Source organism: Pygocentrus nattereri, chromosome 12 (assembly GCF_015220715.1).
Source record: "Pygocentrus nattereri isolate fPygNat1 chromosome 12, fPygNat1.pri, whole genome shotgun sequence".
NCBI classification, from domain to species: domain Eukaryota; kingdom Metazoa; phylum Chordata; class Actinopteri; order Characiformes; family Serrasalmidae; genus Pygocentrus; species Pygocentrus nattereri.
In genome coordinates, this window is record NC_051222.1 from 5,923,109 (window position 1) to 5,939,789 (window position 16,681).

At 39.7% G+C, this 16,681-nt stretch overlaps 1 protein-coding gene across 1 annotated transcript; it reads right to left on the reverse strand.

Moving 5' to 3' along the window:
- Positions 1 to 404: 404 nt before the first annotated feature.
- LOC108413070 (macrophage mannose receptor 1-like) lies at positions 405 to 13,318 on the reverse strand. Its single transcript, XM_037543763.1, has 6 exons — positions 13,273 to 13,318; positions 6,853 to 7,242; positions 6,310 to 6,672; positions 5,790 to 6,152; positions 1,292 to 1,305; positions 405 to 614 (listed from the first exon to the last, which is right to left on the reverse strand). The coding sequence occupies exons 1-6, from the start codon at positions 13,316 to 13,318 to the stop codon at positions 405 to 407; spliced, it is 1,386 nt and encodes a 461-aa protein (XP_037399660.1).
- Between the last annotated feature and the right edge of the window lie 3,363 nt (positions 13,319 to 16,681).

The window sequence follows — 16,681 nt, forward strand, 5'->3', positions numbered from 1 at the left end:
GAAAATATTTAAGTGGACAGGGAAACAATCCTTCAAATAAGTGGTTTGACCTTAAGGTTGGCATGCTTTACTTATGTTTTGACAGTTGTAAATAAAAAACTTTGAAATAAAAGCTATAAGCTACAGAAAGAGCCATTTGAAAGGCAGGGCAACTGGCCGAGCTGCAAAATGAAAAGGCATGGAGCAGGAAATGAATTGTGGTGGGAGGCTGATGCTGGAGCGCGACACTGGGAGGCCGGCGCTAGAGCAAGACACTGGGAAGCTGGTGCTGGAGTGCTGGTGTTCACCAAAGCATTAGGCAAAGCCATGAAGATAAGCAAAAATGTGGGCCAGACAACAAGAATAGCTGGCTTTTCAGAGGGTGGCAGGGCAGGAAACTTGAAGGGCAGCACAGGATAGGGGACTCAGATTGGCTGGCCAGAGAACTCAGAGGCCAGCTGGTCAAGGGTTGCTGCACTGGAAGCAGCTTCAGACTGGGTGGCACCAGTGTTCTCAGGTGCAGGCTGGGCTGCACTGGCATACGTGGAGGCAGACAGACCTTCTACGATGTCCTTTGTGGCAGGCAAACCTGCTGTAATGTCCACGGCACTGTCCCACTGGTGCTTTCCAAAGCACTGGGTGGTGCCAGAGGGGCTGTATATAGAAAGTTAAGAAAGTCCTCTGTGTTGTAATCAGTCTTGGCCCCCTTAATTCTGTCCAATGCACACACGCCCCCCTACACCAACGGCAGGCTGAGACAGTGGCACCATTGTAGGCGTTTTACTGTACTTGCCTTGGCATTGTTGTTGCAGAGTGGTTGTGTTCATGCAGGGTCATCTGAAAGCATGTATGAAACGAGTTCTGTTGTTCTTGGATAAATGAGGTCACTCATTTACCTGCCAGTGCTAATTGATTTTAGGGTTTTCAAATATTTTGCAACAGGAACTAATTTTTAAATTATTATATTTCAAGATAAAGTTTTCTTGTAGTAAACTGGGACAGGGAAACCAGTTGACCAGATATTAATTGAGTGAAGGGCCATTCTCAGCATAGCAGTGACAACACCAAGGTAGTGGCATGATGATGTGTGTGTGGGGTTGGCGTGAGTCATGGCACTGTTTTACAGACACCAGAGTCTTTCAACACCCAAATATATCCAGCCAGCAGTGCTCTTCGTCCAATGTCGGACAAGTTAGAGGCTGAGAAATAATATTTGGGCCAGGTTTGGGCCAATAATTGGGCCAGTCCACCCAGAATGGGTCCTTTACAGCTCTATTCCCACCCTGGACCTGGATCTCAAACAATGGCATACCTGAGTAGCCTCTCCTGAAAATAACAACATATGGTATGTTTGACTGACACATGTAGATACTTTATAATTGCAATTGTAACTGACCCAAAAATGACCAAAGTTTTAGGTTTCTAAGGGTCTGAAAGTGTTACTACTAAGTCTGCAACAGTAAACAACAAGTCACCGTATAGAGTGCCCTCCACAAACACCGGCGCCCCTGGTAAACATGAGCAAAACAGGCTGTTCTTCATTGTTTATCCATTTGATCTATCATTCAAAAGGTTAACAAAAGTCAAGTTATATTATCAAGCCAAAAAGTGCACTTCAAGGCTGGATGATGAAGCTTCTGAACGGGATATGATCACAACCGGTCCAGCAAACCTGGGAGTCTTGGTCCGCTTCCAGCCAAACCCTGTTCAGTTCACTGCTGGTGGGAAAGCAGGAAAATGGCAATGGAAAGGGAAGCGATCAAAGAAGGGAATTCGTCAACAGAGTTGGCTTTCCTTTTCTTCCAGCAGCACGTCAGCGTTGTACACTGTCAGTATAATCTGCCTGTTTTAACGTCTGACTCTCATTGCTCTCATACCGTACCTGCTGCTCGGGCAGGTAATAAAACCAAAGAAAGACCAGAAAACTTTCCCCATCAGATAAAAAGCGTTCAAAGCTGTCTTTTAGAGAAAGCAGAAAAGCTCCACTCTTGATTCAGATTCGAAATAATCCACAGGTGTTTCCGTCCCAAAGTCTTAAGTCTTTGCACTAGGCAAAGACAGGCAGCTGCCTAGGACCCGCAGGGGCCCCCTTAAACTGCATAAATCAGAAATACTGTACACGTTGAGGTTCATATACTGTATGTGTTGGATCATTAGAAGCAATAGAAGAAACATCTAAAACTGAACTCTGGAGATGTGAAAAAATGTCCCAGCAGATTTATTTGAAAAACTGAAAGCAAAAAGAATGGGACTTGTAACAAAGTCAAAGGGTGGACCCGCATGTCGTTGAGGCTTTTGGGCATTTTTGTTGTTGTTGATAAATATGTCTTTAATTAATGGCTGTTTTGACTACACATTAAATAAATGTAAGGTGGTCACTGACTTTCTGGTCAATAACAGTTGTTTTGGAGTCATTTCTTTTGTTAGTGTGTCTATATGTTGGGATTACGTACAAAGGCATCATTAAACAAGTTGTCTTTATACACAAGGATCCATTTTTCATGGCCAGTGCACGGTAAATGTTTTGCATGTGTTTACATGCCTAGGAGCTATTGCCCTTTAGATAATGGATGTATCAGTATAATAATGCAGCATGTGTACTCATTTTGCATATGATTACATGTTCGGGGCAGTAGAGAAAAAGGTGTTATCATGGCAGCATTTGCAAAAAAGCTGAGGTAAGTTTACTACCTCCAACAGAATTTCAATGTTGGGATGAGGCAGACGGCAGGTAAATTTAAATCAGAATTACAACATGGCCTCAAAATATGACATCCACCACCATACTTCACAGGCCTGGACTACTGGGCCCATTTGCAGATCTTAATCCCTTTTATATAGTGCCCTACTAAGGATTTGCCCCTTCCTGATTTGTTTTATATTTTTTTTTTGTATTTTAATTTGTATTTTAAGACAACAAGAACAAGAGGAAGCCCAAAACAGTTTGAAACGATCACTTCATTTCTTCATTGTGGCATATTGTGCTGTTTTTTAGCCTAATTTGTATTGTTGGAAAGGGAATGTTTATATTCAACAAAGGTGGCAGTGATAACGAATTCGTGTGTCTAATTTAATTGGTCCCAGTTATCCATGATGCTAGATATTTTAACAAGGATCCTAGGCTTTTTGTGCAAATTCAATCCCACAACATTCTTCTTGTAATGCCAAACCCAACTTGGATGTTTATTGCCAAAAAAATACTGTATTTTTTTATCTCACATGATCTGACTCTCCAGAAAAGCTACTCTAAGTGTTTTGTTCATGGTTAGAAAAAAGAAAAGGCTTTCTTGTGATAGGCCTTCTAAATAGTTTGTTGGTAAGGAAGTGGCATTTAATTGTATCTAATGGTATCTTCTGCCAGTCTCCAACCATGATCCATGGACACATTTTAACAAGCAAAACATGCATCCTCTTTCAGGAAAATCCACGACAGTTCCAGCTGTTCTAAACGAGACTTTTTCAGGCTGTAATGCTGGGTTGATGAATTAAACACTGGTGTGCAAAAGATAAACCGTGAGGTTTATTAAAAGGAGAATGAACTGAAGCAACAGGGTTAACACCAGACCAGGTCAGCATCCAGATTGAGTGGACACAGTATGTCAAATGTCAAATAACCAAGCAAGGGTCATCACCATAAGCAAACACACAGGTAGACTAAACCAAAAAGACAAATCTGAGAGGCTTTTATATGTGGACACACAGGTGATGGTGATCAATATTCAGGTGATTGGGATCTGCTGGCTGGCTTGTGATTGGCTGATGGAGTCACATGACAGATGGAAGGCTTCTGGGGAGTGGAGTCCATAACATAAGGAGAGTCCGATTGAGAACAAGCAAGCGTGACATATACATATATATCTCATTCCATTAGTGAATTCTCTCATCTTCCCCATGTTGATGAATGAGCAAGGGAACGTAGGAAAAGGAAAAAGGAAATGTGGAAAAGGAAGCTGTGGATGACCATTAGGAGTGGAGGTGGGGGTAAAAAAAGGGACATTTATGGGTCAGTTATGCTTTTAAGGAGTTAGTTTATTGAATAAATGCTTTAGATTCCTTAAACCACATTCATTTCAAACCATTCACAAGGGCCTGCATTTCTTTATGTACTCAGGCCTGTAGCGACAACAGTGTTACCATGGCATTGTTTGCAAAAAAAGCTGAGATAAGGTCACTTTCTGCAACAGAATATTTTTGGACTGTGGATGGCACGATAGGTCAACTTTAATTAGAGTTACAGGATAGCCTTAAAATGTGAAAAACAACCACCACCACACTTCGCAGTGGTCAAAATGATTTTTGTTTTCGTTTCGGTGTTCTTCTTGGATAATAGCTATGAGCTTATTATTCCTGTCTTGTGCAATCTAGTGATATACGATCAGATCATTGTTTTCATTTCAGTAATTTTATGGTCTCCTGATTGGTCTCAAAGCTGTTTATCCAGCCGAGCAGTCGTAGCAAACAGAGCTCTTAAACCTTTTTCATACATGTCCATCAACAATAAACAGATGCCTAAATGTCTTGACTTCTGCCTTAACCTCCATCTGCATACTGATACTGCATCCCAAGGAGGAAACCCGTCGAAGGTATGGATCTCTGGAGCCCTGAATTGCTGGGTGCTTTTGCAGATCTGCATCCCATGTGTTTGTCTTCTTTTATTTAAGGTTTTAGGTTCCTTAAATTAAAGTTACTTGGGTTGGAGTTCAGAGAACCAGCCTTATAATCGGAAGGTCACCAGTTTGATCCCCTCAACCCTCAACTGCTCCCTGGGCGCTGCGGACAGGGCTGCCCACCCCTCTGGGCAAGAGTGCTCACTGCCCCCTAGTGTGTGTGCATTCACTAGTGCGTATGTGGTGTTTCACTACATGAATGGGTTAAAAATGGGGGTGAAATTTCCCCGTTGCAGGACTAAAATCAATATCTTAAAACTTAGGTATCAATTTTATTTATAGACACTAGTGGGATGCAGTGTAATTCTGTGAAAGCTCGAAATTGTTTGCAACATAATTGTAAATAAACAAGCGAATTAGGTACATGGTCATTCTGTGAAAGTAAGTTTTGTATCAACTATTATTATTTATTTATTTATTTTTATTATTATTGCACTGGGGCTCATTAGATCCTAGTTACATCACTGCACTCTTCATAATACACAGCTGACTGGATGAATGAAGACCAAAACTCTTGCACTGAAATTCATTTTTCATCTTTATTTAAATTGAGAGGAATAATGTAGCTTCCAGAATTGAATGCCTAATGATTACACATTACTAAAATGATAACCGGTATGAAACACAATCTTGAATATAATTTGAGCTTTATGGTGAAATTTATGCCTATGAAAATGTATATAATGCATACAAAAGAAAAAAAAAAACAATAACAAACAAATAAAACTAAATAAGAAATATAGTGCAATTAAAAATTACAAATGATTAATCAACTTTAGGCTTGAATCACATTCTTAGCACTATAAGTTTAGGTTAACAATGCAAAATATTTAAAATGGTACATTGTAACTAAGTTGAAGAAAAAAGTAAGTGAGAACGGAAAATCCTGCAAACCAAACACACCAAACTATATTTAACATGTAATTATATTTCATGCTGAAAGACTAATTTTACCTTGCATTATGTAGGAAAGCACAAACAATAGAGTGAAAACTGTAGAACCTTGGATGTTCTTTGAAGAAGAGGAAGCAAACCTGGTTTCAGTCTTCAGAAGAGAAAAACAAAAACATTCAATCTTTCATGCAATCCATATCAATATTCCAGTAACACTTAATAACAGTAACAATAGTAACAGTAACTAACCTTCATAGGTGAGGCAGATGAAGTTGAGTTTCTGGGTTTCAGGCAGGCTGACCCACCGCTGACCTCCTCTAGCCTGCACCGCTCCGGTTCTCTCTACAGGGCTGCAGTCTTCTTCTCCTGTCCCGTTACCTGGAGCCCAGTTCTGGTAGCAGATAGACTCTCCACTCACCCAGAACCAGAAGCTGAGGGTGCAGGTGTGACGCAGACCCAGCCACACATGTTCAGTGGAGGCGTTCTGTGCCACCTCCTTCACCCAGAGCTGGATCTCCTCAGAGTGAACTGAGACCAGATCCACATGCTTCACCCTGCAGTATCTCAGAGCTTCACTCCAGGTCAGATTCTGCTTGATCAAGATCAGCTTATCTGGACACAAAAGGAAAAAATGACAAGACTGTTGAGATTTCAGTGTCTTCTCAAATATAAACTATAACAACAGCAATAATTAAACAACAACAAAAACAAATTTGTTCTGCATAAGCAGTAAATAAACATATTATTGGAGAAGTGAAGTGTAGCTCACTCTCAAGGCAGATGAATGGGATCTTTACTTCACAGTTCACATCATACCAGCCACCCACTGTACCTGGCGTAGTCACAGATACAGCAGTACAGTTCTCCTTTCCATCATAATTATTTGGCTGCTTAGGTGCCCAGTATCTGAATGAGGAGGTGCTCTGATCTGACCACTTCCAGGAGTCATTGAATAGGCCAATCCATAAATAATAATCCTGAGGTGCTTGTGCTGCTGTCTTGATCTGCTGGTTCTCAGTCTGGTTCCTCACACTGGCCAGATCTGTGTAATGATTTCTGCAGTAGCTCTGAGCACCACGCCAGGTCATCTCAGTATAAATCAATCTGTATCTTTCAGTGTTTGTCTTCTTTTCTAAGACACATAAAAATGACCTTATTAAAACTTGGTTATATGATGCACATCATGTAAATTTCTACCTTCATAATTCACAAAATAACATTTTCCACAAAGACAGAAAGATGAACATGATTCACGTCTATCAGCCAGTTAGAGTTCAGTGTTTCACACTTCAACACGTCTATATTTGCTCACCATCATAACACATAAATTTGCGCAGTGTATTACAGTCATCATCAAGCCAGGTTCCAACAGTTTTCTTCATTGCGACACAGAACTCCTTCCCTCCACTATTGTTTGGTTCTCCTAGGCTCCAGTTTCGGTAAGCGTCTCTCTCACTGGGGACATTTCCTTCTGCTAGAGACCACTGCCATTTCCGAGTGTTCCCTTTTTCTAGACCGATCCAAACGAGACTTCTAGGTGTGTCTTTCAGAGTAGCATTCAGCTTCTTCATCTCCTCCATGTTGTTGATGGAGACCAGATCAGCGTAGTTCTGTCTGCAGTAGCTCTGAGCTTCAGTCCAGGTTTTACTCTCATTCACAAAGTGATACTGGTGAGGAACGTATGCAGAAACACCACAGACAGCTGTGAAGAACAAACAAAATTTGTTATAATTAGTGTTAAACTGCAGAAGAATAGAAATACAATGGTTTTAAAATGGTTCTGTGCAGTCTTCAGTGCATTCAGATCACGCCAGAAACACAACACAGAAACCTCTCTCATACGCAATGTACACACACAACATAAATAAACAGGTTGAGGATGGTTTCCAGAAAGCTGTTCCATGTAGTCAAGAACAAGGCACAAACTACTGTAGGCTAAAAGTGGGATTTTTTAATGTACAAATCACACTGTATCATACTGTGAGACCCCCTAATATACACGTGTGTGTTGATGAAATGGGCAATACAGAATCTGACTCCCATTCACATACATGGGTGTCATGCAGACAAACAGATGCTTCTCTGAAATAACTGAAGTTGTTGGTGCATTCTGTAGCATCCATACGCCTGCAGTCTGCAGACAAGACAAAATTCAGCTCAACACATGAAAAGATGACATCAGAAGCAAAAGAGCCATGTCGACTTACAAGGTAGAGTAATGTAACAGATTCTTCTGTACTGGATGTTGCAAACTTTCTAGGCTCATTTGGTATGAGTTTGACAAAGACTGACCAAACTTTTAGGCATGAGATTAATTTATTTCTTTGCATGATGGCCTGAAATGGGACTGAGGTTAGATAACTTTTGGCATCCCTAAAAACTCCACGACACAGGGGTAAGACCGATTGAGGTTACTGCCTTCGGTGGAATCTTTCATTAGTAACATTGGCAGGGATATTCACTGTGCTGTCAGATTTCATTGTTTTTTTTTCTTTTAGCTTTGAGAGTATCTTGCATCTTTTATCTCTTTTAACTCCTGCCAATGAATAACAGCCAGTCTGAGATTTTGTCTTGTCTGGTCTTGGATATATTCATTTCATTTACAGATTATTCAACTATTCACTACAACAATGATGCAAATAAAATACATATATGATCAAAAACAAACAAACTGTGTTTGACACTCTTTCATTAATACACACACACACATATATATATATATATATATATATATATATATATATATATATATACAAAATGACAAAATTTTTCTCAAATACTGTTAAGTTGTGCCCCACTGTCTCCTATTAGTTGGACTAAGTAAAGCCTTTAGTACAGACAAAGTGCCCACTGACCTGAGAACAGCAAGACGACTGTAATCCATTCTAGATCCATTTCTGAGAGAAACCATATTTCAGAACTGTTTAGTTCTTACTTTAGGAACCAATTTCATTTCATAACATCACTGCACTGAAATGTAATTATGATAATCAGAAACAGAATAATGGAAAATATTAAAACTCTTACCATAAAGATGAATATTATCCTTCTAGAAAATGTTCTGTGGTCCTCTGTATTTGGTACAAACACCCTGCAGGAAAAGTGAATAAGTCAGTTCTTAGTCCCTGTGATGTACTTCTGATCCTGTTCTCCTCACGTTATGTTCATACAAAGTATCTCACCTCTCTATAGCTCCGTCTTGATGCCCCACCTCTGTTGTACGCAGTCCTGGTGAGATACCATCACGGGTCTGATTTGGTTATTTAATTAGCCAGTGTGCAGGAAACGTAAAGCTATTTGAATGAGATTTTATCAAGTGTGCATGAGTGACAGCCAACATTAAAACAAATTCTCAGCAGTGTTGCTTCAATGTTTTCCAGACCCTCTAGAACCTCATAAAGAAATGCCACCGAGGTCAGTTGCAGGCATAAATCCTTTTATCTAGGGCAGCCCAGCAGTCAAAGTCCAGAAAGTCCAGGCAGGATTCAAAATGATGGTAGTCAATATCAAAGGCATATCCATGTTCAAAATCCAGAGAGACAAGGAGAAGGTCAGAAAGCAGGCACAACTGACAGAAAAGATGGCTTAGACATCAGGTAAAACATACGGACTCCACGCACAAATTCACAGTTTTCCTAGACAGCAACATTTATCATTACGTCTTTGGAACGGGAATGGGAATGGGGATGGGACGACTTCCACTATGCATTTGTTGTTGACAACCAACAGCATACAGATTAGCTCAAGGCTAAAGAGATTTATCATTATCAAGAATACGTTACAAGAATGTAGCAGTTCTGTCATGGTGGCATCATGGACACGATTGTTTAACAAGAACTGTAAACAGTGTCACCATATGCCTGTTCCTCATCTATGGAATACATCCCAAATCTGGGTTGATGATGTGAAACTCTGGCCAGATGTTACATATGTTGACATTATCAACTACCTTGTTTTTTTCTGAAGGTGTAGACAACGAGGAGCTGAAAAATTATAAAAGCATGGAAGCTTATCATTATCTACACGTCAATAAAATTGGAAGGGTTCTGTATTACAACTGTTAGGGAACTGGCCCTGGGACCGGAAGGTTGCAGGTTCGATCCCCAGCGCCGACAGTACATGACTGAGGTGTCCTTGAGCAAGACACCTAACCCCCTAACTGCTCCACGAGTGCCGTGGATAGGGCTGCCCACCACTCTGGACAAGTGTGCTCACTGCCCCCTAGTATGTGTGTGCTCACTAGTGTGTATGTGGTGTTTTACTTCATTGGGATAAATGCGGAGATGAAATTTCCCTGTTGTGGGACTAATAAGGGTCACTTAAATTGCAAACAGTTCACATTTCTCAAAGCTGAAGTACAGCCACGCCAGTCCATCAGGAAACCTAACTACTCTGCATGGGCTATGGCTCAAAGCATTGGTGTAGTAGAGACAGCAGGATGGTCTTGCATCGCTGGTCTGGGCAGATCTTGCAGCCAAGTCGCTGCTGTTTTGTGGAAGGTATGTTAGGGATTTTAAATGAAACTAGAACACACAGCACAGAAAAATATGCATTTTCTCTGAGAAGCATTATAATTGGTAGCAATTTGGTAGGCCGGCAAAAATACCATCAGGTGTTCATTCTTCATTGGCTTTGTTCATCAGAATGTATCTCTTATGCATTTATTATGTTTTGACACCAAATAGAAGGAGCAAACATGAATATTTAGCTAGCCATGTTCTTTTGGCCTTGTCTTCCTCGGACACCGACATTCTGATCTGCGCTTGCCTTTGTGTTCATAGCATTTATTTTCCAACATGGTTCTAAGCTTTCAAGAGCTGTGGTGACACCATCTGACAGCACATATTGTTCCTATGCTTTTGAGACAGCTCGATGGCATCGTGAATACTCTTGAAAAGCGGTACGTGGAAGTTCAGCCCATTCTAGAGGAACTGTTGTGACATCATGGCAACTGTCATTGAGAATAGAAGAAAACCATGGATAAAAATGGAGCAATGACCCTACATTTGCATTGGCATCATGGCCATCAATTGTGACTTTTGTCACCCAAATTGCTGGTCGCTAATCACCTGGGGGTGAGGAATGTGAGTAGATGTGGTGACATCATTGAGGTCACCATTATTCCATCTGTAGTAGGAACAATTGTCTAGGAAGCCGTACCATTTCAAATGGTAGGAACCGTACCATTTCACAGTGACATAGATAAAGCGCATAGTATACTGCTCAATACTCACAGAGGGGGGCGGGGTGGGGGCAACAAGACATCTGATAAACTGTATCAGTTCCAGTTTCTTTCTAAGAATTCCAAATGGTGCAAATGATGGTGATACATGTGGTTTTGTTAAAAAAATAAATAAAAATCTTTCAAAAATTCCCATCACGAGCAAGTTGACCTCAAAAATGCTTTCTTGACTTTTTTATTTACTTTAGACATCTAGATTCTAGTTAAACGCTATTTGGTGGAGTAGTATGCTTGAGAGCATCGACTTCTATCCATCCATCCATTTTCTAAGCCGCTTCTCCTTCAGGGTCGCGAGAGCATCGACTTGTTTATGACAATTGAATGAACATGTAAGTTATATACGTCGTTTTTCTTATTTACTAAAAATACTATTTGTAGAGGGTATTACTGGTTTTTATAGGGCTCAGTAGACTTTAGTTATACCACTGGACTCTTCATAATATGTAGCAGGATGAATGAATAAATGGAGACAAAGATGAGGTTCACAGGCTTGAATGGACCAAAGAAATCCCATTTATTTATACCTAAAGCAGGAAAGAGGCAAATACACTTCAAATCAAATGTTGTGACAGGTGTAAAGAGAATATTATAAGAACAACAGCCTTGTGGCAAATGCATTAAGCATCAGAAAGTTCCACTGTAAAAAAATGAGAAATCAGCTCAAAATATAAGGGAACTGATGCAATTGATTTTCTGGAGTTAGCTCCACTTGGGGACAAAAGATTTAAAGTTCTCTTGGCTCTTTTTCTTAATTTTCAGCTAAGAGAACTTGTGTTTGTTTGCTTGTTTTTTTTTTTTTTTTTACTTTTTTATTGTCATCACTAGCTGAGACTCTTTCTATCACACAATCCCACCATTGCCTCTTGTGCTTCCAGTCATGGACCGTTGTGGGATCACTGATATTGGGGTGAAAGATTAGACTTGACATGATGCAATGGGCTGAGCATTCAACTCCACCAGAAGGTTGTGAGTTTAAACCCAGGGATCCCACACTTATTCACAACTGGAAGCCTGCAAGGAGAAAATGCTGAGCTGCCTTGTTTAGTCCCAGCTGGCGGGGAAAGTGAGTGGAAGCATAGATTCTATACTGTTTACCAAAATGAGATACAGAATTAAAAAGATGTGAGTTTGGAGAACTTTTGACTGGATTAAGACTGAGATGGGCGAAATGTAGAGTCTCCTCAAGTTGAGTTAACTCAGAAAAAGCAATGAAATCAGTTATTCTATAATTAGATGATGAGCTGACTTTCAGTTTTACCCATAAATGTAGGAAAGCACAAAAAAGCAGTAAAATTGTAGATCTCCTGATGCTGGGTGTGGAAGAGGAGAACATCTGGTTTCAGTCTTTCAGAGAAAAACAAAAAAAGGGTTTAGAGATGTGTTTACATTAATATTCCAGTAACACTGAAATACATTCATAGGTGGTGCAGATGAAGTTGAGGTTATGGTGCTGACCCACTGCTGACCTCTAGTCTGCACCGCTCTTGTTTACCTTCATAAAGCAAAAAATAAAATGTGTCATAAAGACAGAAAGATGAACATGATTCACGTCTATCAGCCAGTTAGAATTAATTTTATTATAAACCCAATTTATAAGGTGATGATGTCACTCATTAACATGTATCTCTATGTGCTCACCGTCATAACACATACATTTGCGTGGTGTATTACGATCATCATCAAGCCAGGTTCCAAGCCAGATACTGTTTGGTTCTCCTAGGCTCCAGTTTCGGTAGGCGTCTCTCTCACTGTAGAAATTTCCCTCTGCCAGAGACCGCTGCCATTTCCCAGTGTTCCCTTTTTCTAGACCAATCCAAACGAGACTTCAAGCTTTTTCTTTCAGAGTAGCACTCAGGTCCTTCATCTCCTCCATTGGTTGTTGATGGAGGCCAGATCAGTGTAGTTCTGTCTGCAGGAGCTCTGAGCTTCAGTCCAGGTTTTATTCTCATTCACAAAGTGATACCGATGAGGAACATATGCAGATACACCACAGACAGCTGTGAAGAACAAACAAAAGCTATTAATATTAGTGTTGAACTGCAGAAGAACAGAATTACAATGGTTTCAAAACACTTCAGTCCAGTCTGCATCCATCCATGGTGTTCAGACAGCTATTTCATGTATGAGTTTAAGAGGTGGATATTTAACATAACATTAATACATTGATATTTCATGTAGGTAAACAGGTTCCAGTAGAAGATGCGTTTAGACATGCTCTTGATTTCCCATAGCAGCGTCTGTGAATACGGACAGCAACTGATACAGATATTTCTCCAGCATTCTCCTGAGGACTGTTTTAATACAATAAAAGCCAATTGTTTTCATCATAGTTTGATGCTGCTGATGCTGCTGCATGAACTCAAACTATCTACTTAGCCATCGCTCCACCTTTTTTCCCTGTTTTGTACTATAATACTTTATACTAACACTGTTTGCTGTCCGGTGTTGACCTTCTGAGTCTTGGTTCCTCTCAAGGTTTCTTTCTCTTACTCTTAGGGAGTTTGTCCTTGCAACTGTTGCCATTGGTGACGCTCATGGAGGCTGGAACCCAGATTTTTTCTGAAAAGCTGCTTTGTGACGACACCTGTTGTTAAAAGCACTACTTAAATAAACTTTGTCTTGACTTGATAAATGTTTGTCAAGTGCTAAATTGTGTATAAGTCATACAAACATATATATTTTGCATTATATCGGTCATTCTATTTAATCAGTTTAACTTGCAGCCACAAAGTAAAACAGCATTTTAAACCATGTTCTGACTTTAGATATTTTCAAAAAGATTGATCACAATTCAGTTGAAAGAGGGGGTCATAGAGATTCTGACCGTCACCGGAAGATGAGTGAATAAGAGAGAATTCGTCCCAAGTGGACAATGTGATTTCCGCATTGGTGAACTTCCAATATGACTGGATCATCTCTGAAATTTGACCATGATGTCTGTACAGCTGGAGGAGGTTCATACTGAGCGCTTGTAAAATTACAGAAGAAACTTTATGCTCATTCAAACCATTTACAGTTTATTGCATGGTTCTGTATTGATTTACAAGTGAAATTAATCATTTCCCTAACTCCTAAATTTACACATGTGAAAATAATGCTTACTAAAATAAATAAATAAATAAATAAAATAAAATAAAATAATTTTACTTCGACTTTCCCAATTTAGATTCATCATGATTTGAATTTTTAGATACAAACTTCTGTTATAAAAACGTCCTACGTTTTCCTTTTCATCCTTAAATGGAGCCTTATTTCAACCACGCCACTGCATTTCAGAGCGAGAAGTGAGACTGCATGCCTGTCCATCCTGGCCACAGGGTGACCAGTTAACTTCTAATGTTTTGAAGGAAATGTTTTGAACATTAATAGTCACTACCAAAACACAACTTCTCTGCCATTAATTCATTGTTCTTTGCGTTTACATGAAAAATAGGATGATTTTATGTGTGTACAGCTGTTCAAAGCTGTGTTTTCTAATCATAATTTAATACATTATAGTTTAACAAATTTACTTTCATGTATTTAGGTTGGAAACATCATCTGGTTCTCACAACACAGTTATATTGAATTCACTGGGTTTGGCATTGCTGTACCAGACTTTTTAGCATATATTACAAACTCTTCTAAGTTGTAATGTTTGTACTCCTGTGTCTTCATAGATCATAGATGTCAGATTTTGGGATAAAATGATGTAGCAGAGATGTGTGGATTATGGCATTGAAATAAAATGACACATTGTTCTTAACCAGGCTTAAGTTGTGCCGTTCTCTCCTCTATTAGTTTGACTAAGCAAAGACAAAGTGACTGACCTGAGAACAGCAAGACGACTGCGATCCATTTCAGATCCGTTTCTGAGAGAAACTTTTTCACCGCCTAGATGTTAAGATCGTACTCAACGTCATTCCAGAGCATCGCTACTTTCAAACTGGCATGCAATGATGACCACAGCAAACAGAAGAAGTGAAGATATTTATACTCTCACCACAAAGATGAATGCAATCCTACTGGGAAACGTTCCTTCTTCCTTTGCGTTGGTAACAAACGCCCTAGTAGAAAAATATCTCTTGTTTGAAATGCTCCACTTCTTCTGCATGCAGTCCTAGTGAGATACCATGCCAGTGTTTGTGGTTTTTCTGTTAGCTGTTTTATGGACAGTTCCAGTCAAGAGCTGGTGTAAAGATTTTCTGAGTTGTGTATGAATTAGGCAGGTTGATTTACAAAACAAATGAATGGAATGTTTGTTTTTCAGACCTTCTAGAACAGGGGTCAGCAGCATGCAGCTCTTTTACTGCCCTGTTGCAGCTCCACAGCAGAATTAGGGTTTTAGGTAAAAGTCAAATAACCCTTCTTTGCAGTAAAATAAAGCTCTGCTGATCATTCAACACAGTTTTAACAATAATAGGTCTCAAACGCTGGAGTTAATGTAGCCTATAACGGCTTATTCACCTTTTAACCCTGAAGATCGACACACAGACTGCTGGTTTCCATAGCAGTGACAACAATCTCCCCTGGCTAGAAGCTAACAAAAAGACCAACGAGGATTTAGGATGAACGCTGACAATTTGGAGACGAAACGACTAATTTGGGTTTTTAAGCTGGTTTCCTGATACCTTTAAACTGCAACGAGAAGATGTCGAACACAAAAACGTCACAAAGCTGAAGTCATAAACATAATAAGACAGACCTACTTTGCTCTGCTTTAAGCTTTAGCTCAGCTATAGCCCCTTTTCTCGCATCTCCAGCAGGGAACTTTTCATCAAAATTAGACTTTTTTGTAAAAAGTTTCTCAGCATTTGGTATTTTAAGCGGCTTCTCATTTGCCAGCTTCTTCTTTGAATTTTGTCTTCCACCTTAAATGGCACAGCTGTTACATTCTGGTGTCTTAAGTCACATACAAGGTGGAACAGGAAAATACAAACAAGAAGCTGGTGAATAAGAAGCCTTGTAAAAAAATCAAACGCTGAGATACATTTTACAAAAACTATTCCACTTTTGAGGAAAAGTTTCCTGTTGGAGATGTAACTAAAGCAGCTAAAGCTTAAACACTCAAAGTCCATAATTTCAGTAGAAGAAGGGGTCAAAACACAGGTAAGCAATATCAGAGGCAAACCTATATTCAAAAGCCAGAAAGACAAGACGAGAGTTAAAACACAGGCTCAGAATTCATGGAGACTTCACAAATAAATGAACCAAATAAAGAGGTCTATAAGAGGGAGTAATGAGTCTTAGATGATGAATGGATGGGTCCAAGGAGAGTCCACATGGAGTCTTCCCAGAGATGGAAGTCAATATGTCAACTGGGTTGAATTCACCCTGACAAAACGTAGCAATATGTTTATTTAAATGGAAATGATGGTGCGTTGATCTCTCTGTTGGGTCACTCAACTGTTGAACCTACGGCAGCTGAGAAGGCCTTTCTTTCCGTCTGTTTTGAAGATTTTTCTGAACCTAATGAAACGGGTTTAAAGACGATGTCACAGCAAACGTGTTTTAATGTCCTTAACTGTTGCATACACCAACCTGCAGCTCTCCCAGTTCATTTATACATCACTGCTCATTGGGTAACACCTCTGACACACCCATCAAACAAGAGAAAATGGGTCGAAGCCCATTGCACACCTTTTCAATGAAACACAATTTTCAACTCAAAAACCAGAGCAAAAGAATAGCTACGTTTTGAGATTGATTGTTGCCCTAATTACAGGCGCCAGTTACAGTTTCTTAAAACAATTCCAAAGTGTGCAAATAGGTGTGAGGTATGTGGTTTTATTGCATAAAAAATGAGCTAGTAACCCAAGGGTTCTAATAATTATGAAGTGGTTACTCTAAACGTCATGGTTAAAGTTAGATGCTAGTGGGTGGGGTGGCATGCTTTGATAGTATTAACATTTATTTAGCT